Source organism: Bos indicus, chromosome 14, assembly GCF_029378745.1.
Source record: "Bos indicus isolate NIAB-ARS_2022 breed Sahiwal x Tharparkar chromosome 14, NIAB-ARS_B.indTharparkar_mat_pri_1.0, whole genome shotgun sequence".
NCBI classification, from domain to species: Eukaryota; Metazoa; Chordata; class Mammalia; order Artiodactyla; family Bovidae; genus Bos; species Bos indicus.
In genome coordinates this window covers 31,456,741-31,482,766 of record NC_091773.1, presented here as the reverse complement: position 1 = coordinate 31,482,766, position 26,026 = coordinate 31,456,741, and the positions used below count along the sequence as shown (strand labels likewise).

General features: G+C 41.0%; 3 protein-coding genes across 7 annotated transcripts in view; 2 read left to right on the top strand and 1 right to left on the bottom strand.

The window, feature by feature from the left end:
• Positions 1-12,710, top strand: part of PPP1R42 (protein phosphatase 1 regulatory subunit 42) — a 45,051-nt gene extending 32,341 nt beyond the window's left edge. For 2 of the 4 annotated variants that reach the window (XM_070802631.1, XM_070802630.1), the window contains 2 exons: positions 1,474-1,605; positions 12,214-12,710. In XM_070802631.1, the coding sequence (XP_070658732.1) occupies positions 1,474-1,605; positions 12,214-12,227 (146 nt within the window). In that variant the 3' untranslated portion in view covers positions 12,228-12,710. Of the gene's footprint in view, positions 1-1,473; positions 1,653-12,213 lie in introns of those variants that run through there. The other 2 variants (XM_070802633.1, XM_019974125.2) reach the window with 2 other exon arrangements.
• Positions 1-13,544, bottom strand: part of CSPP1 (centrosome and spindle pole associated protein 1) — a 192,467-nt gene extending 178,923 nt beyond the window's left edge. The window contains exon 1 of one of the 2 annotated variants that reach the window (XM_070802623.1): positions 13,405-13,544. The gene's annotated coding sequence lies outside the window, so the exon portion shown is untranslated. The remainder of the gene's footprint in view (positions 1-13,404) is intronic. The other variant, XM_070802624.1, reaches the window with a different exon arrangement.
• A 174-nt stretch (positions 13,545-13,718) lies between these two features.
• TCF24 (transcription factor 24) lies at positions 13,719-26,026 on the top strand. The gene is made up of 3 exons (XM_070802634.1): positions 13,719-14,120; positions 14,914-15,313; positions 22,666-26,026. The coding sequence occupies exons 1-3, from the start codon at positions 13,849-13,851 to the stop codon at positions 22,777-22,779; spliced, it is 786 nt and encodes a 261-aa protein (XP_070658735.1). The 5' UTR covers positions 13,719-13,848; the 3' UTR covers positions 22,780-26,026.

The window sequence follows — 26,026 nt, the reverse complement described above, 5'->3', positions numbered from 1 at the left end:
AAATTGTATAAGTATTCAAATAAATTATATTATTTACTCTATTGAAAAATAGACTTTAAGATCAACTAAATTAAATTGAAATTGAAAGCTGACTACCTGCAATAGAAATTATCAGAGTTTGCCTCAGGCGTGTGCTAAGTCTGACTCTTTGTTACCACGTGGACTATAGCCTGCCAGGTTCCTCAGTCCGTAGGGTTCTCCAGGCAAGAATACTAGAGTGGGTTGCCATGCGCTCCTACCAGGGGATCTTCCTGACCCAGAGATTATACATTTAACATCTTGTGGCTCCTGCACTGCAGGTGAATTCTTTACTGCTGAGCCACCAGGGAAGCCCTTTTCTCAGGAGTACTTAGGTATTTTCTCTTGGCCATTTATAGATATCCTTCTTTCTTGTCACCTACATGCTTCTGTGAACCCTTTGCAAACAAATGGTACAGTTCCTGAGCCTCCCAGGCTTACAACCGGTGACCTCCCTAGACACACGCATGTAACACACAGTAACTATGCACCTGGCCGATAGCTTGAACTATGGTCTTCATGTAAAGTCTCTCTGTTATTGCTGCTCAGGAGAAATGGAAAGCGTGAATTAAAGTCTAGAAGATACATTGTGCTTTTGAAAATCTACAGTATACCTTCAGGACTTTAGAAGAGTTAATATGAACCATTTAAAGATACCTCTGCACAACCAAATACATTGTAAGTGAAGAGGAATTCTTAGGAAGATGGTCATTTTTAAATTTCCTGACCTTTGACATATTTTTGGTAGCCCTGTAAATTTGGAGCTCTATAATAATAAAATTACAGGGATTATGTCTTTAAACTTCAAGGATCTTACAATAAAAAATCTTGTCCTTAATACAGTCTCAAAATCAGAAGTAGTCAAATACTTTAACGAAGTTCAAAATATCTTAATAACTTTCAGCATTTACTTTTGTAGTGTTTTGATGGAAACATTCATTTATTCACTTAATAAACACTTGTTGAGCACTGCGGATATGCCCAAGATTATGCTAAGCTCTGAGAATTAGAGTTGATTAAGGCAGTTTCTACTTAAAAGAAAAATCATTGCTAGAAAGTTATGAGGATCTATAAACAGGGAAATGATGTTAAGTGTGGAAATAAGGTATGAACAGATTACAAAAACTGTAATTGACTAATCTACTCCCTAAAGGTTAAACACACTGAAAAAATAAACACATAACAGCAAAACACAAGGGTAGTTAATATTAATTAATGTTGGTATACCCATTTTATCTATGAGAGTTGACCATGAACTTTCCTGTGTGGGTTCTCATGTATGAAAATCTGTCATATTTTATCTTGGACATTAACTTTTTATTGGTTTTGCTATGAAACTATTTAGTCATATTTAATTCCATTTCTCAAAATATAGTCTAATGCTGTTCTATGTCATGTTTACAATTTAGTTATTAGTTTCAAAGCAGAATGCTTTTAATTCTTTGTACGCTACAGGTAACTTTGAAACAATGCATCACATAGTTCCTGTTTATTACCCAAAGGTGGGTACGCCAAAATTAGTTTTTTTCTCTGACATACAGAGATTTCTTGCAAATGGAAATGCAGCTCCAGAAAGCTCCCAAGAAGGTAACTCTAAAATTATTGATGACATGGGGTAGGTTCTTTCAAATACTTCTGTGTGATTTATGTTTTGGCGGGAAGGATGGGACACCCTCACTGTCAACAACACAGAGAAAGAAAGGTCCTCCATCCATCTTCTAGTTCTCTGTTCTCGATTCTTCTTGACCAAGCACCAAAAAAAAAAAAAAGTTCACTGTTCACCTGCCAAAACAGTCATTAAGTTGCAGTGGTTCAGGAAGAGCTGGGACTCACAGACGAGATATGTCAACTGGAATAAAGCAGGTGACTCAGGCAAGTCCCAAAAGCAGCAGGTAAAGATGTCTAAATGAGCAGGGATAACAGCAAAGGAGCCTGAGGCTGAGATGGTAATGACGGCCCATTGGTGAGTAGAGGGCATCTGGTGGTGGAAAGGAAGGAGAAGCCACAGCACGACAGGGAAAGGCTAGTTTCACCACTTCTCCAACCCAAACGTTCCTAATTTGGGGTCCCAGAAGGATGCATTAAAAGTTTCATTAGGTTCTCAAAGAGATATATGATCTGAAAAGTAGTTTAAGAATCACTATTCTAACCTCACGTGCGTGCTAAGGCCCTTCAGTCATGTCCCGACACTTTTCGACAACATGGACTTCAGCCCTCCAGGCTCCTCTGTCCATGAGATTCTCCAGGCAAGAATACTGGAGTGGGTTGCCAAGCCCTCCAGGGGATCTTCCTGACCCAGGGATCAAATCTGCATTTCTTAGGTCTCCTGCATTGGCAGGCGGGTTCTTTACCACTAATTCTAAACTTTGATTATACACAAGGGCTTCCCAGGTGGCATATACGTAATTTCAGTTCAGTTCAGTTGCTCAGTCATTTTCGACTCCTTGCGACCCCATGAATCACAGCACGCCAGGCTTCCCTGTCCATCACCAACTCCCGGAGTTCACTCAGACTCACGTCCATCGAGTCTGTGATGCCATCCAGCCATCTCATCCTCTGTCGTCCCCTTCTCCTCCTGTCCCCAATCCCTCCCAGCACCAGAGTCTTTTCCAATGAGTCAACTCTTCGCATGAGGTGGCCAAAGTACTGGAGTTTCAGCTTTAGCATCATTCCTTCCAAAGAAATCCCAGGGCTGATCTCCTTCAGAATGGACTGGTTGGATCTCCTTGCAGTCCAAGGGACTCTCAAGAATCTTCTCCAACACCACAGTTCAAAAGCATCAATTCTTCGGCGCTCAGCCTTCTTCACAGTCCAACTCTCACATCCATACATGACCACAGGAAAAACCATAGCCTTGACTAGATGGACCTTTGTTGGCAAAGTAATATCTCTGCTTTTCAATATGCTATCTGGGTTGGTCATAACTTTTCTTCCAAGAAGTAAGCGTCTTTTAATTTCATGGCTGCAGTCACCATCTGCAGTGATTTTGGAGCCCAGAAAAATAAAGTCTGACACTGTTTCCACTGTTTCCCCATCTATTTCCCATGAAGTGATGGGACCAGATGCCATGATCTTCGTTTTCTGAATGTTGAGTTTTAAGCCAACTTTTTCACTCTCCACTTTCACTTTCATCAAGAGGCTTTTGAGTTCCTCTTCACTTTCTGCCATAAGGGTGGTGTCATCTGCGTATCTGAGGTAATTGATATTTCTCCCGGCAATCTTGATTCCAGCTTGTGCTTCTTCCAGTCCAGCGTTTCTCATGATGTACTCTGCATATAAGTTAAATAAGCAGGGTGACAATATACAGCCTTGACGTACTCCTTTTCCTATTTGGAATCAGTCTGTTGTTCCATGTCCAGTTCTAACTGTTGCTTCCTGACCTGCATACAGACTTCTCAAGAGGCAGGTCAGGTGGTCTGGTATTCCCATCTCTTTCAGAATTTCCCACAGTTTATTGTGATCCACACAGTCAAAGGCTCTGGCATAATCAATAAAGCAGAAATACATGTTTTTCTGGAACTCTCTTGCTTTTTTGACGATCCAGCGGATGTTGGCAATTTGACCTCTGGTTCCTCTGCCTTTTCTAAAACCAGCTTCAACATCTGGAAGTTCATGGTTCACGTATTGCTGAAGCCTAGCTTGAAGAATTTTGAGCATTACTTTACTAGTGTGTAAGATGAGTGCAATTGTGCAACTGAGCATTCTTTGGCATTGCCTTTCTTTGGGATTGGAATGAAAACTGACCTTTTCCAGTCCTGTGGCCACTGCTGAGTTTTCCAAATTTTCTGGTGTATTGAGTGCAGCACTTTCACAGCATCATCTTTCAGGATTTGAAATAGCTCAACTGGAATTCCATCACCTCCACTAGCTTTGTTCGTAGTGATGCTTTCTAAGACCCACTTGACTTCACATTCCAAAATGTCTGGCTCTAGGTCAGTGATCACACCATCGTGATTATCTGGGTCATGAAGATCTTTTTTGTACAGTTCTTCTGTGTATTCTTGCCATCTCTTCTTAATATCTTCTGCTTCTGTTAGGTCCATACCATTTCTGTCTTTTATCAAGCCCATCTTCGCATGAAATGTTCCCTTGGTATCTCTAATTTTCTTGAAGAGATCTCTAGTCTTTCCCATTCTGTTGTTTTCCTTTATTTCTTTGCATTGATCGCTGAGGAAGGCTTTCTTATCTCACCTTGCTATTCTTTGGAACTCTGCATTCAGATGCTTATATCTTTCCTTTTCTCCTTTGCTTTTCACTTCTCTTCTTTTCTCAGCTATTTATAAGGCCTCCCCAGACAGCCATTTTGCTTTTCTGCATTTCTTTTCCATGGGGATGGTCTTGATCCCTGTCTCCTGTACAAGGTCACAAACCTCCGTCCATAGTTCATCAGGCACTCTATCAGATCTAGTTCCTTAAATCTATTTCTCACTTCCATTGTATAATCATAATGGATTTGATTTAGGTCATACTGAATGGTCTAGTGGTTTTCCCTACTTTCTTCAATTTAAGTCTGACTTTGGCAATAAGGAGTTCATGGTCTGAGCCACAGTCAGCTCCTGGTCTTGTTTTTGCTGACTGTATAGAGCTTCTCCATTTTTGGCTGCAAAGAATATAATCAGTCTGATTTCAGTGTTGACCATCTGGTGATGTCCATGTGTAGAGTCTTCTCTTGTGTTGTTGGAAGAGAGTGTTTGCTATGACCAGTGCATTCTCTTTCCAAAAGTCTATTAGCCTTTGCCCTGCTTCACTCCGTATTCCAAGGCCAAATTTGCCTGTTACCCAGGTGTTTCTTGACTTCCTACTTTTGCATTCCAGTCCCCTATAATGAAAAGGACATCTTTTTTGGGTGTTAGTTCTAAAAGGTCTTGTAGGTCTTCATAGAACCGTTCAACTTCAGCTTCTTCAGCATTACTGGTTGGGGCATAGGCTTGGATCACCGTGATATTGAATGGTTTGCCTTGGAAATAAACAGAGATAATTCTGTTGTTTTTGAGATTACATCCAAGTACTGCATTTCAGACTCTTTTGTTGACCATGATGCTACTCCATTTCTTCTAAGGGATTCCTGCCCACAATAGTAGATATAATGGTCATCTGAGTTAAATTTACCCATTCCAGTCCATTTTAGTTCGCTGATTCCTAGAATGTCGACGTTCACTCTTGCCATCTCCTGTTTGACCACTTCCAATTTGCCTTGATTCATGGACCCAACATTCCAGGTTCCTATGCAATATTGCTCTTTACAGCATCGGACCTTGCTTCTATCACCAGTCACATCCACAATGGGGTATTGTTTTTACTTTAGCTCCATCTCTTCATTCTTTCTGGAGTTATTTCTCCACTGATCTCCAGTAGCATATTGGGCACCTACCGACCTGGGGAGTTCCTCTTTCAGTATCCTATCATTTTGCCTTTTCATACTGTTCATGGGATTCTCAAGCCAAGAATATTCAAGTGGTTTGCCATTCCCTTCTCCAGGGGACCATATTCTGTCAGACCTCTCCACCATGAGCCTCCCGTCTTGGGTGGCCCCACACGGCATGGCTTAGTTTCATTTAGTTGGACAAGGCTGTGGTCCATGTGATCAGATTGACTAGTTTTCTGTGATTATGATTTCAGTGTGTCTGCCCTCATGTTAACAGTGGAGTGAAGCAAGCTCTGGCTTTGCTTTGTATTTGTTTTTTATTTTTAGTCCATCGTTGAAAGGTTTTTATAGTGCATAGAATGTATACTTGTTGTTGTTTAGTCATTAAGTTGTGTCCCACTCTTTGGGACCCTATGGACTCTAGCCTGCCAGGCTCCTCTGTCTATGGGATTTCCCAGGCAAGAATACTGGAGTAGTTTGCCATTTCCTTCTCAAGGGGATCTTCCCAACCTAAGGATCGAACCCGTGTCTCCAGTATTGGCAGGCTGATTCTCTACCACTAAGCCACCAGGGAAGCCCCATATCATGGTAGTCACTATGTTATAATAAAGGGCAATAGCAAATTTCATTAAGAAAGTAATCAGAGCCAGTAGATGTACTTTGGAATGGATTTCCTTTTTCCAGAACTGCTTGATGAGGGTCACATGGGCTTGTCATGAGACACTCTCTGAAGGGTCCAATCAAGGGATGGTGACTCAGCATTCCTTAATGGAGCCCACCTGAAGAAGACCCATGAACAACAGTGCTGCTACCCCCATTCCCTGAAGAGTGGCTTAGGCTTGTTGAGAGAGGCCTAAGGGGGACAGAGTCCTATAAGTCTGGAAAATGCTTCATCTGGGGACAGGAGATAGGATACGTAAGGAGTCCTAGTTTGGATCTTGCTTCCTCTCCATTCACACACACACAAAACAGAAGTTGTGTGTGAATTTGCCATACCTGATTATGTCCATTGCCATCAAAACCGTAGCAAGTTTGTTCATAGCACCCCAAGAGTTTCTTAAAGATTTACATAACTCAACGTCAGTTCCACAACAGTGTTCTTGCATTTTGTTTCTTCGCCAAGCATTTTGAAAGGTCTTGCTAGTGTATCATCAAGGTGGAAAAGAAAACAATAAAAACGGACACAGCCTCAGAAAACAATATTGGTAAATCTGTACATTGTCACACATACTGTTAGATCAGTTGTGAGCTGTGGCACGTACTACATATTCTGCAGCCCCAAACAAAGCTCTGGTCACTAGGACTGCACTGACAAATCCTACTTCCTAACTAGGAATGCTAAACACAAGCTAAATGCATTTTCAACTACCAATACTAAGTACTGTTGAGATAGGCTACCCTAAATAAACCACCAGCATAGAGGGGTTCCTGTGAGAAGAATATATTGTCCTGCTTTTGCCACTGTCAGTGAAACTGATTATGTTCAATCCTGATTCTTAAGTTTTATTTTGTGAAAAAGTATTACATAAACATTTTCATTTTTAATTTTCATTTATTTATGTTTGGCTGTGCTGGGTCTTCCGGAGAAGGCAACGGCACCCCACTCCAGTACTCTTGCCTGGAAAATCCCATGGATGGAGGAGCCTGGTAGGCTGTAGTCCATGGGGTCGCGAAGAGTCGGACACGACTGAGCGACTTCATTTTCACTTTTCACTTTCTAGCACTGGAGAAGGAAATGGCAACCCACTCCAGCGTTCTTGCCTGGAGAATCCCAGGGACGGGGGAGCCTGGTGGGCTGCCGTCTATAGGGTCACACAGAGTCGGACACGACTGAAGCGACTTAGCAGGAGTGCTGTGTCTTCATCACTATGTGGACTTTTCTCTAGTTAAGGAGAATGGAGGCTACTCTCTAGTCGCAACATGCAGGCTTCTCAATGTGGTGGCTTCTCTTGTTGTGGAGCACAGGCTCTAGGGTGCACAAGCTTCAGTAGGTGTGGCTCCCAGTCTCTCCAGCACAGGCTCAATAGTTGTGGCACACGGGCTTAGTTGCTCCACGGCAGGTGGGATCCTCCAGGATCAGGAATCAAAGCCATGTCTCCTGCATTGGCAGGTGGATTCTTTGCCCCTGAGCCACCAGGGAAGCCCCAACATTTTCTTTTAAATATCTTTTATCTCCCCAGGGCACATTTTCACTGAGGGCATACCAAAACATTGATTTGGTTATCACAAATGATTTAAGTCTTATTAAATGGAAATATCACCAGTTAATATCACCTTCAATCAAAGGTGACCAAACCTATTATGGAATTTCATTAAGCTCTTGATAATAGACTATTAGGGTGTGCCTCTTGCTAACATTTTACTAATTTAGTGTAAGGCTACAAGACAGTCCATGGAGTCCCAAGAGTAGGATACGATTTAGCAATTATACCACCACCATGAGACAATGAGAATAAAGTTAGAAGGTTAGTAAAGTATTAAAATACACAGCTCTTAAGAACAGATTTTTAGTTTCTAAAAAGTTGATTAAACCAACTCCCTCCCTTAATTACTTGAAGGAGGGTTAATGAGCTGGTATCAGCAGGAGAGTCCCCTACAGTCTACATTTAAGATTCAAGGTGGGGAGCCTGATCAGAGGTGGAAAGGAGCTTTAGAGGCTTCTTCCAAAACTCTAGAAGTATAAGCCCCACACTCCTTTAAGGTTTACACACTGAGAGCTGTGCCTGTGTCCTGTGTAGAACACAGTGAAGCAACATCTGTCCAATGACAGGGGAATGTTTTCCACCTCCTTTATAAATGCATGCCGTCTGTGCTCATGTATATTTACACAAGCCTGCCTTCCCTACAGGGAGGAAAAAGTCAGACTCATTGACGTTGCTGCTGACCCCCAAACTGAACTTGATACTATCAATGTACACTTTAATTAAAGATTAGTTCAACGCTATTTTTTTATTTAAAGGCTGATGCTGAACAAATGCCTTCACTGTTCAATTAAAAATAGTATGTGGTATGGAACAAAAAATGTGCAAATTATTGCCTCTTTTTCTGTTTGTCACAGTAAATACTTTCTGACAGATGTTTCCTCTCTTTTCAAGCTGGCTAGGAGGTATTTGAGCCTTAGTAATTTAAAAATAGGCATTAAATACATTTATACATTGTAAATAAGATCCACTGAGAATACAGTACCCACAGCACGGTACAATGAAAAGAGCAAACTGTTACTTGATTAACTATCTTTCAAGCCCAAGCAATGTCAATAGAGTCAATCCATCCCTTCTGTTAATGTAAAAATAATAACTTCCTAGCTGGGTTAGAATGCCCTTAGGTTCAGACACCTTTAAGGAATGTGAATCCCTGGGACCTATAATTTATAGGAAATGTTCACTGTATGTTATTTAACTATTTATAAAATACCTACTAACTTTAGTTAGAAATGAATGCTTTGGGTTTCTTTGAGTTAAAAAGTGATCTTTAAAAAGAGTAAATTTACCACTGTTAAGGCTATGCTATGTTTGAACAGTTGTAACAACAGATCTCCTATGTGCTTCAAGAAGAATTTTTTAAAACTTAGATAATACTTTTAGTCATGAAACTCTGGGATGATCTTATATAAACTCATTTGTAAAGCTCTAACTACGTTTAATTTTGCCGTATTAAATCCAACCTCAGTCTAACTAACTTTTATATGCAAAATAACTGTATACATCAATAATATAGGTATAATGCTAAGATTTTGGTTTGCAGTTCTCAAAGAACTCTTTTGAAATTAGGAGAACTCCCATCTCCCTAAAAAAAAAAAAAGAAAAAAGAAATTAATAGTAATGAGCAACAAAACTTTTTTTAGAATACTCTAAGCTAGCTTTTCAGAGAAGGCAATGGCACCCCACTCCAGCACTCTTGCCTGGAAAATCCCATGGACGGAGGAGCCTGGTGGGCTGTAGTCCATGGGGTCACTAAGAGTCAGACACGACTGAGCAACTTCCCTTTCACTTTTCACTTTCATGCATTGGAGAAGGAAATGGCAACCTACTCTGATGTTCTTGCCTGGAGAATCCCAGGGACAGGGGAGCCTGGTAGGCTGCCGTCTATGGGGTTGCACCGAGTCGGACACGACTGAAGTGACTTAGCAGCAGCAGCAGCAACAAGCTAGCTTTTGTGATGTCTAGTCTCAACTCTGTCAATGGCTTACTCTATGAACAAGAATTATGTAAGTTACAAGAACTGTACTAGTTATTTTCCATTTTAAAATATCTATTCTGAAAGCTTAGTCTTCATTACCCCCAACAAATTATAAAACACAGTAGGACCCTTTGAGATAAGAGTACTATCAGCCCCAACTTATACATAGGGAAAATGAGTGTTGGAGAAACCCAGTCAGAGGAGCCCAACGTCACAGGATTGCCAGGAGGCAGAACTGGGACATGAATCTAGGTCATTGACTCCAAAAATCAAGTTCTTAATTACACTGCCAGGGGGTCTCAAAAACATTACACTGCCAGGGGGTCTCAAAAACACCCTAAAGAAAAGGCAGATAAAATAAGTAAGGGAAGCATGTGAGAATGTGACTGAGGTAAACTGGAGAGCATGCTGTCCAACTAAAGGCAACCGTAGCTACTTGGCTCCAAAACACTACAGCCAGGCAGACAAGTTGAACTTGGGAAATCAGATTATCTGACAAGAAAGATATCTAGGTTGTGGCATCATCTGATTTTTAAAATGTTGTAAATATTGGATCAGTATTTTTTCTTTAAAAATGTCCATTACAGTAGGTAAAAAGAAAAAAAAAAAATCAAGTAATGCTAACGAGGATATGGAGCCACCAGAACTGTCATGCACTACTGGTGGGGATGCAAAAAGAATAGTTCAGCCAATTTGGAAAAAAGTTTGACATATTCTTACAAAGTTAAACACACACTCAACACACTCAGCAGTCCCACTCCTAAGTATTTCCCCAGGTGAAATGAAAACATATACTCACACAAAAATCTGAACCCTAATGTTTTCCATGGCTTACGAAGAATCACCAAAAATTGAGAACAACCCAAAAGCCCCTCAGCAGGGAATGGATAAACAAACTGTGGTACACCCATACAATGGAATACTACTCGGCATTAAAAAGAAATGAACTAGCAATATATGAAATGACACAGACTTCAGAAGCACTATGCTGAATGAAAGACACCAGACTTAAAAGGCTACACAATGTATGATTTCATGACCTACTGGCAAAGGCAAAACTGCAGAGACAGAAAACATGAGTAGTTGCTGAGGACCTGGGGTTGACTACAAAGGGTCAATACAAGGGAATCTTGAGGGGGTGATGAAATGTTGCATATCTTTATTGTGGTAGTAGTTACATGACTGTAAATGTTTTATCAAAACTGTTGAACTATATACTCAAAGGACTGTTTAAGTCTGTAAATTATATCTTAATTAACAATGAAGGAAATAGTTGAAAGGTGAAAAAAGCACCAACTGTATACAGATAACAAAACAATATATTTTCTTCACTGGTATATGTGATCATTTTACATTATAAAGATAACAAACTATGTGACACATTTTTTAAAAAGATAAGTATGATTTTGAGACCTACATCACACTGGGACTTCCCTGATGGTCCCGTGGGTAAGACTCCAAACTCCCAATGCAGTCTTGGATCCCTGGCAAGGAACTAGATCTCACACACTACAACTTAAAGAGTCCACATGCTGCAAATAAGGATTCTGCATGCCACATCTAAGACCTGATGCAGCCAAATAAATATCTTTTTAAAAGGCCTAATCACACTCAGTGAAATAAAATCTATAGCACTCTAAAACCAGATTAGGCAAGAATTTCAAAGAAAGATGTATAATGAAAATAGTATTTGGATTGTTAATAGGGATTCAAGTTAATGCTCTTTACTGAGATAAGAGATACAAAAAAAAATGTTTTGCAAATAATGAAGATCCCTACAAATAGTAAATAAAATAGTATGGTAAAAAACACAACTGTTAAGGTCAATCTGCCTGGCTTGAATCCTGTCTCTGCCACTTAGTAACTGTGTGACCTTGGACAACTTATTTCAACTCTCTTAGCTTTATTTTCTCAACTATAAGGTCCTCAAAGGGTTTTTGTAAAGACTAAATGAGAAAATAAAAGTGCTTTCTGTAAAACACTTAGCACTTAAAAAGATACCTGTTACTAATTTATATAATGTTGAAAATTTGAAGATGTTTATTCTCCATTTCAACTGTAATTGCAAATACTGGAGTCTTGCAGGAATTAGGACTAGAGTCATCAGAGCATTCAGAGGCTGCTTAGAGTGGCAGCAGACAAGACAAGGGGGTGGCCTGAGGTGGCGGGTCCTGTTACATCAGTCCTTTCGAACCTGTTGGGCAACTCAGCAGGCAACTGGCCAGTCATTATTAGCAGTGAAGTACCTGCACTGTGCCGCACATGCACATTCGTCCCAACTCCTAGAGTAGCAGAAGACTCTAGCAGTCTAGGCTAGGGGGAAGCTTGTGAGATGCCAGGGTGCAAAATATAAGGAGCCCTGAGCACCTAATTTGCCTACCCTAGTCCTGGCCCCTACCTTCACTCCAATGTTGTTATTTCCACACCTCTCTCAACTCACAGATTTCCCATAATCTTCCCTACCTCAGGGGCACAATCTTTGTTTCTGCTTTCTTTAAAGCCTGAGAAGATTCACAGTTTAGTAACTAATCATTAGCCTTCACTGTTGTTAATGTGTCCTAGATTATATACGTTTCCTACCTGTTTTGGATAACTTTGTTTTGAAATAATTTAAATGCTGTTTTTTTTTTTTTTTTCCTCTGTCAATACAGAACTCTCTCTTTGAAGACATCTGAAAGCTTGCTGACAAAAAATGATGTACGTGAACCTCACCTTCTTCATAATTTGCAAGTAAATTTGTAAAACAGTAAATTCAACCTCAGTGATCTGAAATGTTTCATTCTTTACCTTTACAGCACTAGGCAACATCATCATTTGTGGTTTGTAGCTTTACAGTCTCTCATTAAGAAAAACCTTTGCAATTCCTGTTTGATTTGCTTCTTTATAGAATCTGAAACAGTCCTTTACAATTGCTTTATTTCTCATTACATACAATTTTCTGGGAAGATAAAGATGTGCTTTCTCATTCATCAAAAGTAATCGTTTTCTGAACTCACGGTATTTTGGTGTGCTTCTTTATCTTAAAGTGTAAATCTGACTATATTTATCAAATGGGAATTGAGATGAAAACCTGAGGATTACTCTGAGTTACTAATAAAGTGTGTGGAACTTCATACTCAAATGAAGTAAGTGCCACCATTACTATGTACTAGGTTTGTTATTTAGACGCTAAGTCGTGTTTGACTCTTTTGCGACCCCAAGGACTGTAGCCCACCAGGCTCTTCTGGCCATGGGGATTCTCCAGGCAAATATACTAGAATGGGTTGCCATTTCCTCCAAGGTATCTTCCTGACCCAGGGATCAAACAGGTGGATTCTTTATCAGGAAAGCCCTGTACTTGTTGGCAGCTCCAATTTTTAAATATATGGTAAAGGATGAAATTATGTCACATGTAAAAGAACGGTTTCATTAAGGATACTTTAAATTCGATATTCTGTCTCGACCCTCAAAGAAGATTGACGCAAGAATTGTTTTCAACGATGCATTAATCACATTGCTGGGAAATATTGGGCGTCTGCTCCAACTTCACCTGTGAAGACACCAGGTCGGGGGCATCCAGGGCCCGGGCTTCCCCGGGCAGCGCCCCCTTTCCTCAAGGAGCCTGTACGGAGCCCCTCCCCACACGGCCGCCATCCCCGCTCCCCGGGAGCCACGAGGGTACAACACCTCGGGCGAGCTCCCCGCAGGGAAACTCCCAAATCCGTTCCAACTACGGAAACAAAGGGGGGCCCCGGGGTGGGGGATGGGACGATGGAGGCGCCGGCCTCGGGAAGAAGCAATTGCGACTAGGGGAACTAAAAGTACCACAGACCGTGGGCACGCTCGAACTCAGTGCAGTTTACCTCCGGGCGGCTCAATACACTGGTCGCGGAGTCCCGAGGCGGCGGGACTACGCTTCAAGCAGTCAAGACGGCAGGAGACGTTGACATTGTGGTGGAGCAAACTGTGAGCGCGTCGAGGAGGCACACGCCACACTTCCTCACCGAAAGTTAAGGCGCGTTCCACAGAACGGCCACCTTCGCGCCTCGGCCCGGCGCGGATCTGGAAGACGCCCGGGGCTCAGCCTGGGCCCGAGGCGGAAGGCTCACGGCGAGACAAGGTAACTCGCGATGCCGCGCTGGGGTCCTTAGAGCCCAGGCCGTGACTGCGGCCCCGCCGGCCGCCAACCCAGCGGGCGATTGACGTACCACGCTCGGGGCCCGACCTGGGGGAGAACCTGAACGCGGGGGCGTGGTCAGGAAGACGCCCCGCCCCCTATGGCCCCGCCCCGCCGGACGGTTTGATTAATGAGTCTCCCGATGCAGAGAGGCTCCCGGAGCACGCAGCCCCACAGCACAGCACCACAGGTGCCAGAGGACGTCGGCGGGTCCTGCCGTGGTGATCCGGCGCCTAGCTTGGCCCACAAGCAGTCTTCGCCTCGCACGAGCCCGCATAAAAGGCGCACCCGATCCGCTGGACGAAGATGGAGTGACCGGCGCGGTCCAGGCCACGCAGACCCGGCTAGACGCTTCAATTCCCGAGCAGCGGAGCCGAACCCCGCACAGCCCCTACAGGAAAGGTGAGGACCCGAGTCCGACCCCTGCCTCGCAGTTCCCGGACTTGGACGGGTGGTGGGTGCCTTAGTCTGAGATGAGGTCACAGGTCCCTCTGGCAGAAACCACCCCGGGCTCCTGCCGTCGCCCCTGGGGACCCCGAGCCTCCGGAACGCATAATGCGAGGGCGGCCGGCGCGGGCACCGCGGGCCACGGCGTGCTCTACGAGTTGACCCGCTCCATCTTTCCCGCGGGATGGGCAGGCTAATAATCCAGACGCGCGAACAAGTTCTGAACCTGAAATCTTCCTTCTCCCAGTATCGTAGCCCTCTTGACTAAATTGTTGGTGGAAAGTAAGGCTGGTTGGGCTTTCCTGGTGGCTCAGACGGTAAAGAATACGCCTGCAATGCGGAGACTTGGGTTCGATTCCTGAGTCAAGATTTCCCTGGAGAAGGAAATGGCAACCCACTCCAGTATTCTTGCCTGGAGAATCCCATGGACAGAGGAACCTGGTTGTCTACAGTCCACGGGGTCGCAAAGAATCGGACACGACTGAGCGACTAAGCACAGCACACAAGGCTGGTTGGTACCGGGGCCCTCCTGAGCCTTCTAACCAGTCTAGGAATCCTCGGGCCCCGCCACTCTCCCCAGACCCCGGAAGGCAAAAGTGCCCCAATCAAAAGGTGCTCAACTCTGAGATGGCCCGGAGCCACATCGGATGCTGGGGCGGGGTGCGCAGGGGGAGCGAGAGGGCTGCGCTCCCATCCGGGCTAAGCTCGACCAGCGCCGCGGCCTCACCGCGCCTTCGGTCCTTTGCAGGGAAGCCGCTATGGACCGCGGCGGCCCCGCAGGCAGCCCCCTGATCTCCAGCAGCGAGCCCGCGCCCCCGGTAGTCGCAGTCCGAGACTTGAGCCCCGGACGGACCGGGCCGGGACCCTCGGGCCCAGGCGGCGGCGCGCGGTCGGGAGGCGGGCGGCCGGCGGCCGCGAACGCGGCGCGGGAGCGCAGCCGCGTGCAGACTCTGCGGCACGCCTTCCTGGAGCTGCAGCGCACGCTGCCGTCGGTGCCGCCGGACACAAAGCTGTCCAAGCTGGACGTGCTGCTGCTGGCCACCACCTATATTGCGCACCTCACCCGCAGCCTGCAGGACGACGCCGAGGCGCCGGCGGACCCAGGACTGGGCGCCCTTCGCGGGGATGGTTACCTACACCCGGTCAAGGTAGGCGGGCAAGGCACTGAGGAGCCGGGCCCGGGAGCAAGGCACCATGACCTGCCGAGTCTGACACTGCTTGGGCAGATACCAGCGAGCTCTCACCGCTCCTTCCGGGTGAGACAGGGGACAGACCCGGAGAGCGATCTTCGCCTGCCAAGTCACCGGCAGGGAGGTCCCCACTGCACTAGGTTACTCCTTAACGGTTTGCAGGTAGTGGCTTAAACCTGGGGTGGCTTGGGTAGGGGGAGTCTCATGCCCCCTATAGGATGATGGAATCTACAGGATACCTTTCCTAGATGAGACGTTTTTCGGGGGTGCCTGGTGGGGTGCTTGGTTGCACATCCTGATAATTTTTAGTTATCAGAGCCTTTGAGGGTTTTAAATTTACATAATTATGTTTCCCCTTGTGATTTTTGTCAATTTTTTTAAAGTTTCACGAATTAAATAGGGTGATGGAATTATCTGTTGCTAACTCACCCTAGGAAACCAATGTTGAAATTTTTTTGTAAAATGAGACCGTTCTGCATCCCCATATGGTAAATTTTCAGTACATTTTAATGTTAACTATCATAGACTAGGAACTACCAAGAATGTTAGAAAAATTACAATGAGTTTATGTAATTTTCATAATAAATTGGCATGTATTTGTGTTCGGATTAAATACTATATTCAAATTCTTTAATGTACAAAATTAGCCAAGAGAGTTCCTCTTGTATAATATTTTTTACATTACATGTAGGTAGTAATGTACAAAATTGGTCAGGGTTTTGTTTAATACAGTTTTTATGATTATGATTTATTACCTATATTGCAATATTTAGACTCTCATCATCCTTTTCTCCTAGATCTAATTGTTTTTTAAATATTACATCGATCAGGCTTTCTGTTCAAAATGAATCTCCTTCCCTATATTTTCTAAAACTAAATATTCAAAATTTTTATTCTACTATTCACATTTTCACACACACAAATATAAAATTAAGACTTTGCCTTAAGTATATCAATGTTCAGTAAATTATTGAATAATCATTATTGAAATGAAGGTAAAATACATCCTCTAATATTAATTGAACTTAAAATTCTGTGGTAAGCTTTAACAAAATTTACTTTGCAAATGCAATCAAACTAGTTCAAATATTAAGTGTAAATATTTGAAGTATTATTTATTCATAATTATGATAGGCTATTCCATTCCATTCATGTGTTATATAACCTCAGCTGGAAATTTATTCATTACTAATTGAGGGGTTTTGTATATAACCATTAGATGTTATTAATCTATCAATATTAGATTAATATTAGGTACGTCAGATTGCTATTCAAATGTATCATTTATATTAGATTTCTTTTGACTTGACATTATACTCTAACAAAGTTTATTTCAACATTAAGTAGGCTTAATACAAAAGGCATCTGTTAAATGCCTCTTTGTGGGAGAGAGAAATCATATGAGAAATCCCGTTGTTTTTCACTTTTGTTTCTTGCAGTGCTTTTTTGAATGAGTAACGTTAAAACCATAATTTTCATGAATGCTAAAACCATAAATTTCATGTAACAATAAGCTTAACAAGAGTTTCTTTTTGCCCTAATTCCCATACCAAATGTTTTTGTAGTCTTATAACTCTTTAAAGAAAAATTATATCTCATTTGTCCTCTGAATCAATTGTTTTGATTTTAAAAGACAATTATAGGGATAATGAAAGACGGCCAAAGATTACCTCTTAAAATGAAATTGAGGGACTTCCCTGGTAGTCCAGTGGCTAAGCCTCTGTACTCTCAATGCACGGATGCCAGGATTCTATTCCTGGTTAGGGAACTAGACCCACAGCCATAGCTAAAGATCCTGCATGCTGGCAAGGAAGATCAGAGATCCCAGATGCCACAACTAAGACCTGGGCATATAAATAAATAAAAATAAATATTAAAAAATGAAATTGATGGTGGTTGAACAAATGACTAGCCTATTTTAAAATTATTTACTGGGTTTCTGCTATGTGCAAAGCACTGTTAAGAGAGTGAATACAATTAAGGGTAAGACTCAATCCTTGCCCTAAATGAACATAGAATGGAGAAAAAGACATCAATACAATAACAGTATTATAAGACACAGGCTTCCCCAGTGCTGCTGCTGCTGCTGCTAAGTCGCTTCAGTCGTGTCCGACTCTGTGTGACCCCATAGACGGCAGCCCACCAGACTCCCCTGTCCTTGGGATTCTCCAGGCAAGAACACTAACACTGGAGTGGGTTGCCATTTCCTTCTCCAATGCATGAAAGTGAAAAGTGAAAGGGAAGTTGCTCAGTCGTGTCTGACTCTTAGTGACCCCATGGACTGCAGCCCACCAGGCTCCTCCGTCCATGGGACTTTCCAGGCAAGAGTACTGGACTGGGTTGCCATTGCCTTCTCCGCTTCCCCAGTGGCTAAGCGGTAAGAATCTGCCTGCCAATGCAGGAGATGTGCGGGTTCATTCCCCGCATTGGGAAGATCCCCTTTCGGAGGAAATGGCAACCCACTCCAGTATTCTTGCCTGGAGAATCCCATGGACAGAGAAGCCTGACGGGCTATAGTCCATGGAGACGCAGAAGAGTCAGACTGGACTTAGCGACTGAACAACAACAATTTTAAGAGAGAATGCTGTACATGCCATAAGAGACTATAACCTTGTGCTGTGGCGATGCAGAGGAAAGAGATTCTGTGTACATAACTGAAACTGTTTGTGACACTTTATTTTACAGATACTACCAAAATACTTAAATATTAAGTCTGTTGTTGATTAATCTAATGCCAAAGACATATTCTAATTATTTGTACTTTTTAATCTACAAAAGGTACTATAACCTTTAGTTAAAGAGTGTTCCAAAATGACTATTTTTCTTACAACATAGTATTACTGGGCCTTACTTTGATGATCAAAGATCCATTAACAAATATTTCAAGGCCATAATTTTGAATCATCAAAATAATCATCTTATCATCAGTATTGGAGATTTGGCATTGTTAGCATTGTTGGGAATTTACAGTAAGAGTACCTCAAGAGACTTGCCCATTGGTCCCGTGGTTAAGATTCTGTGCCTTCCAATGCAGGGGGCCAGGGTTACATCCCTGGTCAGGGAACCAGATCCTGAATACCGTAAGAACCTGCATGCTGAAGCTAAGACCCGGCACAGCCAAATAAATTTTAAAAAAAGAAGCTCTCCTGAGAATCTTAAAAAAAAAAAAAAAAAAGAATACCTCAAATGAAACTGGAAGGTTTAAGAGACTGGGATCCCAGAGGATAGGCTAAAACAACACTTTATATGCATTTGGGATGTGAACAGTTCTGATCAGCACCAGCATCCGAAAGAGCAGAACTCCAAGAGAACAGGGCTGTATTTCAGTTACTTACATTGTAAGAAAAGCACTGTTGGCTTTATTAATTGCATTAGCCCTGGAGAATCATTGTTGATAACACAGATAAACAGTAATTTTTAAAAATAAATTTTATTACTTTGTTTTATTATTTTGGAATCATTTAACTCCAAAAATCAAGAATATATATTTTTAAAGTCTTTTATTTCCGGTTTAGTTCTGGTTAATTGTATGAGTGCATTAGATTGTTCTAAGCTAATGAAACTACATAATTTTAAATATGCCTTCTTAGGTAAAGTAGAAAGTCAAGATTGTGTTAATCTACACAATGCTAAAACAGACCATTGAGAAGTGAAATGTAAATCAGTCACCTGTTTTTTTTGGCGTGATGCTGCCATGCAACCTAACCAATATTTTATTTATATGTTTATTTCTGACTCCTAAAACTATTTGTGTGTCTACTTAAATTCATTAAAAAAAATTTTTAGTAGCCTTTTTGAAAATCCAGGGACACAAAGTTATTAAAAAGGAAACTTTACGAAGTTCATGAAATATCAGGCAAAACTCCACATAAACATTTTTAGGTTTTTTTCATAAATTACATATAAATTACTTACGTAGTGTGTGCACTCAGTCACTCAGTGGTGTCTGACTCTTGGCAGCCCCACTGACTGTAGCTCGCCAGGCTCCTCTGTCCATGAAATTTTCCAGGCAAGAATACTCGAGTGGGGTGCCATTTCCTGCTCTAGGGGATCTTCCCTACCCAGGGATCAAACCCTCATGTCTTGCATTGGCAAGACAGTTCTTTACCCAGATACTTTACCTCTGGGCCACCTGGGAAGGCCACTTACCTACTAGCAAGGCTGTAGAGCAGATCCCTTCATTGGTCTCCACTCTTGGTTGCATGCTTTAGAGTGATTCTCAATACAGTGAAACCCAGGTAACACATAGAATTAACAGGGAGCATTCAGTAATACTTTTATTTTATTTATTTTTTGATGTGTTTTAATTCACATTCTCAAATTATTATTATCTACATTCTCAAGTGTAGAATTCTCAAATTACATTTGAGGTTTGAGCATGAGATTTTTATACTCATGAAAATGTGGCAGTAGTGTAAAAGATTGAAAAGTGCAGATTTAGGGACTTCCCTGGTGGTCCAGTGGCCAAGACTGCATGCTCCCAGTGCAAGGGGCCAGGGATTGATCCCTGGTCAAGGAACCAGATCCCCACATATGGCAACTAAGAGTTCACCTTCCACAACTAAAAGACCCTGTATGCTGCAAGTAAAGATCTTGCATGCCTCAACAAAGTTCGAGGATCCCACATGCTGCAACTAACATCTGACACATCCAAATTAATTAATTAAGTCTTTTAAAAATAAAAGCACTTGTTTATGATATGCCTGAAAATCTGCACTTCAAATTGACGATCTATGCCCTATACTACTTGCTGGACGTGGTGATCAGCTCAGACTGTGATAACAAAATACCACAGACGGGTAGATGAAACAACAGAAATTTATTTTCTCACAGTTGGAAGCTGGAAAATTCAAGATCATGGTGTTGGCCAACTCACTTCCTAGCGAGAGCTCTCTTCTGTCTTGCATTTGGCCAACTTCACTCTTTCTCAAAGAAGGGGAGCTCTACCTCTTCTTAAAAGGCCACTAATCCTATCATGAGGGACCCACCCTCATGACCTCATCTAACCATAATTACCTCTCCAAATTATCATCACACTGGGGGTTAGAGCATTAACAAGTAAGTTTTGGGGGAACACAAATGTTCACTCCATAATACCATGACACTGGATTCTTCAGTATAATGCAGGCCTTAACTCTGGTCTAACAATGCCAAATTCAGACATATCAAAAAATCCCAGGCAAATTTCTAAAACGCTTCACATTCCCAACTGGTCAAGGGAATCCCAGGAATAGGACCAATATGATACATCCAGAGCATACACGAATGCACTTCTATGATTTAAAACAAAACCTGAAATGGATTTGCAAAAATAAATAATAGTCAGTCTTATTACTGTATTGAATATAAAATACAAGTTTGTTTATAGGAAGATTATATAGGAGTGGAACATTTTAAATTCCAAGTAACACAGATGTTGTATTTAATCTGTGTTGAAGTTCTGCTAGATTCTGAGCAGAATAATCTGACTTTAGGACTCTGAAATGATCTAAACCACATTGGAGCAAGTTCAGTTATCACATCTGGAGGCATAAAACTCACATGCTTACTTATTATTCCTTATGCTACATTTTACATCTGGAATCCCAGTTGAGGTGACAGTCCCTGTATTTGGAAGGCTTATAAGGCAGGCTTATATTATTCCAGATAAGAATTGGCTCCACCTGATACTTTTATGAAGAGGTCCAGTCTGATTTAATTGTTCTGGAGTGTGATTTGGCCGTTAGTTTTTGTTTTTTTTTTAAAGCTCCCATGTGATCCTAATGTACAACTTGTGTTGAAAAGCCAGAGCTCTTATGAACTTTTAAAAAATTTATTTATTTATTCATTTATTTACTGGATGTATTGGGTCTTCATTGCTGTGCACGGGCTTTCTCTGGTTGTGGCGGATGGGGATTACTCTCCGGTCGGGCTTCTCATTGCAGTGGTTCCTCTTGTGGAACACGGGCTCTCAAGCATGGGCTCAGTTGCCCTACAGCATGTGGAATCTTCCTGGACCAGGGAACCTATGTTCCCTGCATTAGCAGGCAGATTCTTAACCACTGTACCACCAGGGAAGTCCTCTTATGGACTTTGAATTGTTAATAACAGTACCTCTGTTTGAGCACCATGGATTATCTTCCAGGCATTTAAGAACATTTCAAGGACCACCCTTTCCACTGGTGGTCCAGTGGCTAAGACTCTGTGCTCCCAGTGCAGGAGGCCCAGGTTTGACCCTTGGTCAGGGAACTAGATCCCACATATCACAACTAAAGATTCTGCATGCCACAACTCCTGTATGCTGCAATAAAAATTGAAGATCCTGTGTGCCACAACTGAAGCCTGGCAGAGCCAAATAAATATATTAATTTTAATTTTAAGTTTTTTTTTTTAAAAAGAACATTTCATGGTGCTGTGTAACCAGCAGTCTGCCCATGTACATTCACTGGTGAAAGTAGCCTGCTGCTCACAACAGTGTTTACTCTCTGGAGAGTGTGGGACCCCACTGCCGACCTCAGAGAACTGCACTTTAGTCTAAAGACTTATCTTTGTATTTAAAAAAAAAAACAAACACAGTATTTCTCTGATTAGTATTCCAAAGACCTTAAACCAAAATTATATGACCCTCCCCTCTAAGAAAAAAAAGTCCATCCTGAAAGTATTACCTGTGTAGTATATTTTTTCATCATCATCCTGTTTGGAAATTAATTATATTATTTGAGAGGCTGGCCATTTTAAAGGTGAATTTAGAAAAGTCACAATCAGAATAGAAATGTGATAATGACTGAAGGTTAGAGCGTGTGATGCCAGTACAAGCAGACATTTAATCTAGGTGTTGTAGCTGTGTAACCCCGAACATTCTAATATTTGCAACTTCCGGATATTGCTTTTAGCAGAATAAAATGTTTAGGTAGGTGAATTAGTCACTTTTCATTGTAATCCTTTGACAAATGTAGATGCATAATACCACATATAACTTTTTAAAACATTTTTAAAGCCAGGGATTTTGTTTAAGGTTGAGTTTACAGTTAAAACATTGTAGATAGATAAATTTTCCTACATCTGAATATATTTATTCTTCATAATTTTTTGCAGTTCTGGTCCATATGCACGCATATTATTTCATACAGTTATAATCAGAGTCTGGGTATATTTTAAATTTTGCTGTTAGCATTAATAAACATTTTTTTGTCATCACTTAAACTTTGTAATCACAGTTGTTACTAGCTACATAGTATTGCATTTGCATTGAAGCATTAGGAATTTTTAATATTATAATTGCACACTGTAGATACTAACTTTTGGATTATTGTTTAAATATTCTTTTTCAGAAATGGCCCATGCGATCAAGATTGTACATTGGTGCTACTGGTCAGTTTCTGAAGCATCCTGTCTCTGGAGAAAAAACAAATCATGACAATATTCCAACAGACTCTCAGCCTTAGGCTCTCCCCTGATGGGAGCTGGTAGAAAGTGATATTGTTGTTTTTAACTGATATGAAATAACTATATTTATTACATCAGACATAACAAGCATTATTTCTGAAAGTTTTCACGTGAATCCATAGTTGGATATTCTAATTTATCTAATCTAAGTAAATGTGGAATGAAATCCTCAGTCAAGTGTAAAAATACACAGCTTGTCCATTCAGTATGAGAGAGTCACTACTATAAATTGCAGAAGAAACTAATGGGAAAAAAAAAAAAACCCACACAACAACAAAGAATTGTGTATATAGCCAAAGAATACATATGTTTTCTATAGTGTATCTATCACAAGCTCATCTGTACAATCTTCCTGGTTTAAAAAAATTAAAACTGGGTTTGTAAAACACCAGTATTTCATTTTTGAGAAAACCGGCCTGTGCTTAAAATTGGTCTAAGAAGCCATTCCAGCTGGAAGGTGCTAGATCATTTACTCAGTTTTAGCTGAATATATGTGAGGACTATTGAACTATATGGCGACACAGTAACTTCTATAACTGTTTTTCCCTCTTAGAAAACTTGTTTGGAATATTAGAAATGGTTTGCTTCCTAGGACAAGTCTTGGCCGCCTTCCTAGAGGATTATTAAATATCTTACTGTGTTTCCAAATTATGGAAGGCACTGGGCCTCCCTGCAACCCTGTGCGAACAGCAGATGGTTGTCACTGGGCAGCAGGGTTTGCCACCCTCCCTGCCCCCCAGTCACACCATATTCACCCTACTCTCTGGTCCTGCACTAGGTAAGCAGGTTTAGCTGTAGCCCCTAGAGACAGTGGCATGTTCAGGCCTGTCGGGGGCCTCCAGTGAACCCCTTGACTTCACAGTCACAACCTTGGCCAGGTTCCTTCTCCCCTTGTCAGCTGCTGTTCATAGTGAACCTACCTGACCCTTATGAAACAGGAGAAGTCCTTTCTGACTTGGGACTTCTGGGGCTGATCTGTACCTTGAAGAGGTCTAAGGACACAGAGTGACCATCCTGAGATACAGGATGCTCCAATTTGGACCCACAAGCAGGAAAAGCCCTCTGCTCTGGGTCTCTCCCACTGTCCCGCACATGAAGTACCCAGGGAGCAGCTCTTTTGCCTGACTGAACCAGTGGTTTCAGTTCTGGCAGGAACCTGATGGTCCTAGCTGAGAAGTGGGGATATTTATCAGGGAACACATCAAATCTCAAAACAACAGAGTGTAGTAGAGACACTTGTTTAAATTATTAGTCTCTTTTGTCATCTTTGCTGATTTAGATTCCCTTTTATCTCCCTTTCTTATTTTTCTCCTCACTCTTTACTATTTCACTGTCCAGGTGTGTGAAGGTCATTCATTTCTTGATAACCTGCAGTTTTAAAGTTGTGGGTTTGTCCAAGATTATAAAATAGAAATGTGTATGAATGGCTTTGGTTGAATTAAGATAGCAGCTGAACCACCATTTCATTTCCTCCTCCATTTAACTCTAGCTTTTGGCAGTGAAATGAAATAAAAGACTATTTGAAGGCAAAGTTGATTTGAGGATGATCATGTCTTGGCTCATGTCTGATAGTTTGTAACTTTTATTTTAATGTGAATATACTCATTGTAATGTGACCAAAGCATGTCTTTAAAAAGAAAAGGCATATAATAAAAAATGTCTGCATATTAATATGTAGCAAAAATGTTTGTATATTTAAATATTTGTGAGTATACTTACCCATTCATATGCCATTGAAAGGAATACAAAATAAAATGAGATGGATTCAGCCATTCATTATTATAAATTATTAGAATAAAAAAGTGCTAAAAATAATCTTTTAAGGAATGAAATCAGAACTTCTTTAAAGTTACCTGGAACTGAACTCAAAACACTAAATGTGATAGCAAGAATTTCAGGGGGAAAATGCCGTTTTTAAAGCATTTAGTTGGGGAATAATTACAATTGTTGTTGAATTATCAGACTTCTCTAAATCCTCCTTCTAAATTATTAGTCATTGTCTTAACAGTATTACTTTTTATTTCTTCTTGTCCAGTTACAAATGTTTTAATGCCAAAGAATTATAGTTCTCTCATAAGCTTTATAACATTTTATTAAATTCCTAAATATGGTAACAGCGTTTGGTAGGTTGGAAAACTTGAGGTGAAATTGCATATTTTCACTCAAAGTTTAAAAGAAGCATGCTGTTTAATTAATGGTGCATGGTCAAGATAAAGGATATTACTAAAATAAAATAAAGTACCAATTTGAAAATTAGTTTAGTCTGTTATATCTATCTCTGAAGTTATTTAACAAATACCTATTGCAACACTTGAAAATCTTTCTAGAAGATAGACACCTACTTGGTATTAGCTTCTTCACCATGCTATCTTTAGTGGAGTATGTAATATGGAGGGGAAGAGGGTATACTGGATCACCATATTATCCCATAATATGCAAGGGAAATCCTCCTTTAAGTGTCTTCAGTTCACTCACCTCTCTCAGTAATAGTCATATATTTACGATTCCTCGGTAGTGATAATTTGGGTGGATGAGGAAATACCTTTTCAGAAGCATAACCAGTTCTAATAGACCTTTAAAATATTTGTTGCTTCTTTTTCTGATTATAAAAATGCTTACAATGCAGTTTGTGTGTCAATTATACATCAGTAAAGCTACATTAAAAAGTATATACATACCTGTTTTAAAAAATAATAATGAAAAGGAATGAAGTGGAAAAGTAAAAGTCTCACAGTGGAAATGGTTGTTTAGAACAGAGTGAAGGTGAAAGTATCTGTTTCACACATTATTTGGTGATAGAAAATACTGGTTTTAGGGACTTTCTTGGTGGTCCAGTGTCCAGGACTCCATGCTCCCAAAGCAGAGGACCTGGGTTTGACCCCTGGTTGGGGGAACTAGATCCCACATGCCATAACTAAGATACAGTGTAGTCAAGTAAATAAATAAAAATAAATATTTTTAAAAACTTTTTATATTTTGATAAGGCTTTTTTGATCCAACTACTTCAATCTGCAGTTATTGATAATCCTAAACAGTAATTTTCTTATCTACTCATGGAGAATTTATTTAAAGTAAGAAAAAGCTATAAGAAAAGTAAATAAATGCTAGTTGTCCTCACTGAAATGCACAGTATTTTAGTTGAAATTGCTTTTTAGGTTAAATTATTCAATAATTTTTCCTTTTTCCAAAGGGTCTCATTTTATATTCATGAAGGCAGCTAGCCAGTTATTATCAGAAAGAAAGCTT

Excerpts from the sequence above, each read along its gene's own strand:
- TCF24 (XM_070802634.1), top strand. The coding sequence starts at position 13,849 with ATGAGTCTCCCGATGCAGAGAGGCTCCCGGAGCACGCAGCCCCACAGC. Across the intron at positions 14,121-14,913 it reads GCACAGCCCCTACAGGAAAG|GGAAGCCGCTATGGACCGCG; the intron begins GTGAGGACCCGA and ends GGTCCTTTGCAG. Across the intron at positions 15,314-22,665 it reads GTTACCTACACCCGGTCAAG|AAATGGCCCATGCGATCAAG; the intron begins GTAGGCGGGCAA and ends ATTCTTTTTCAG.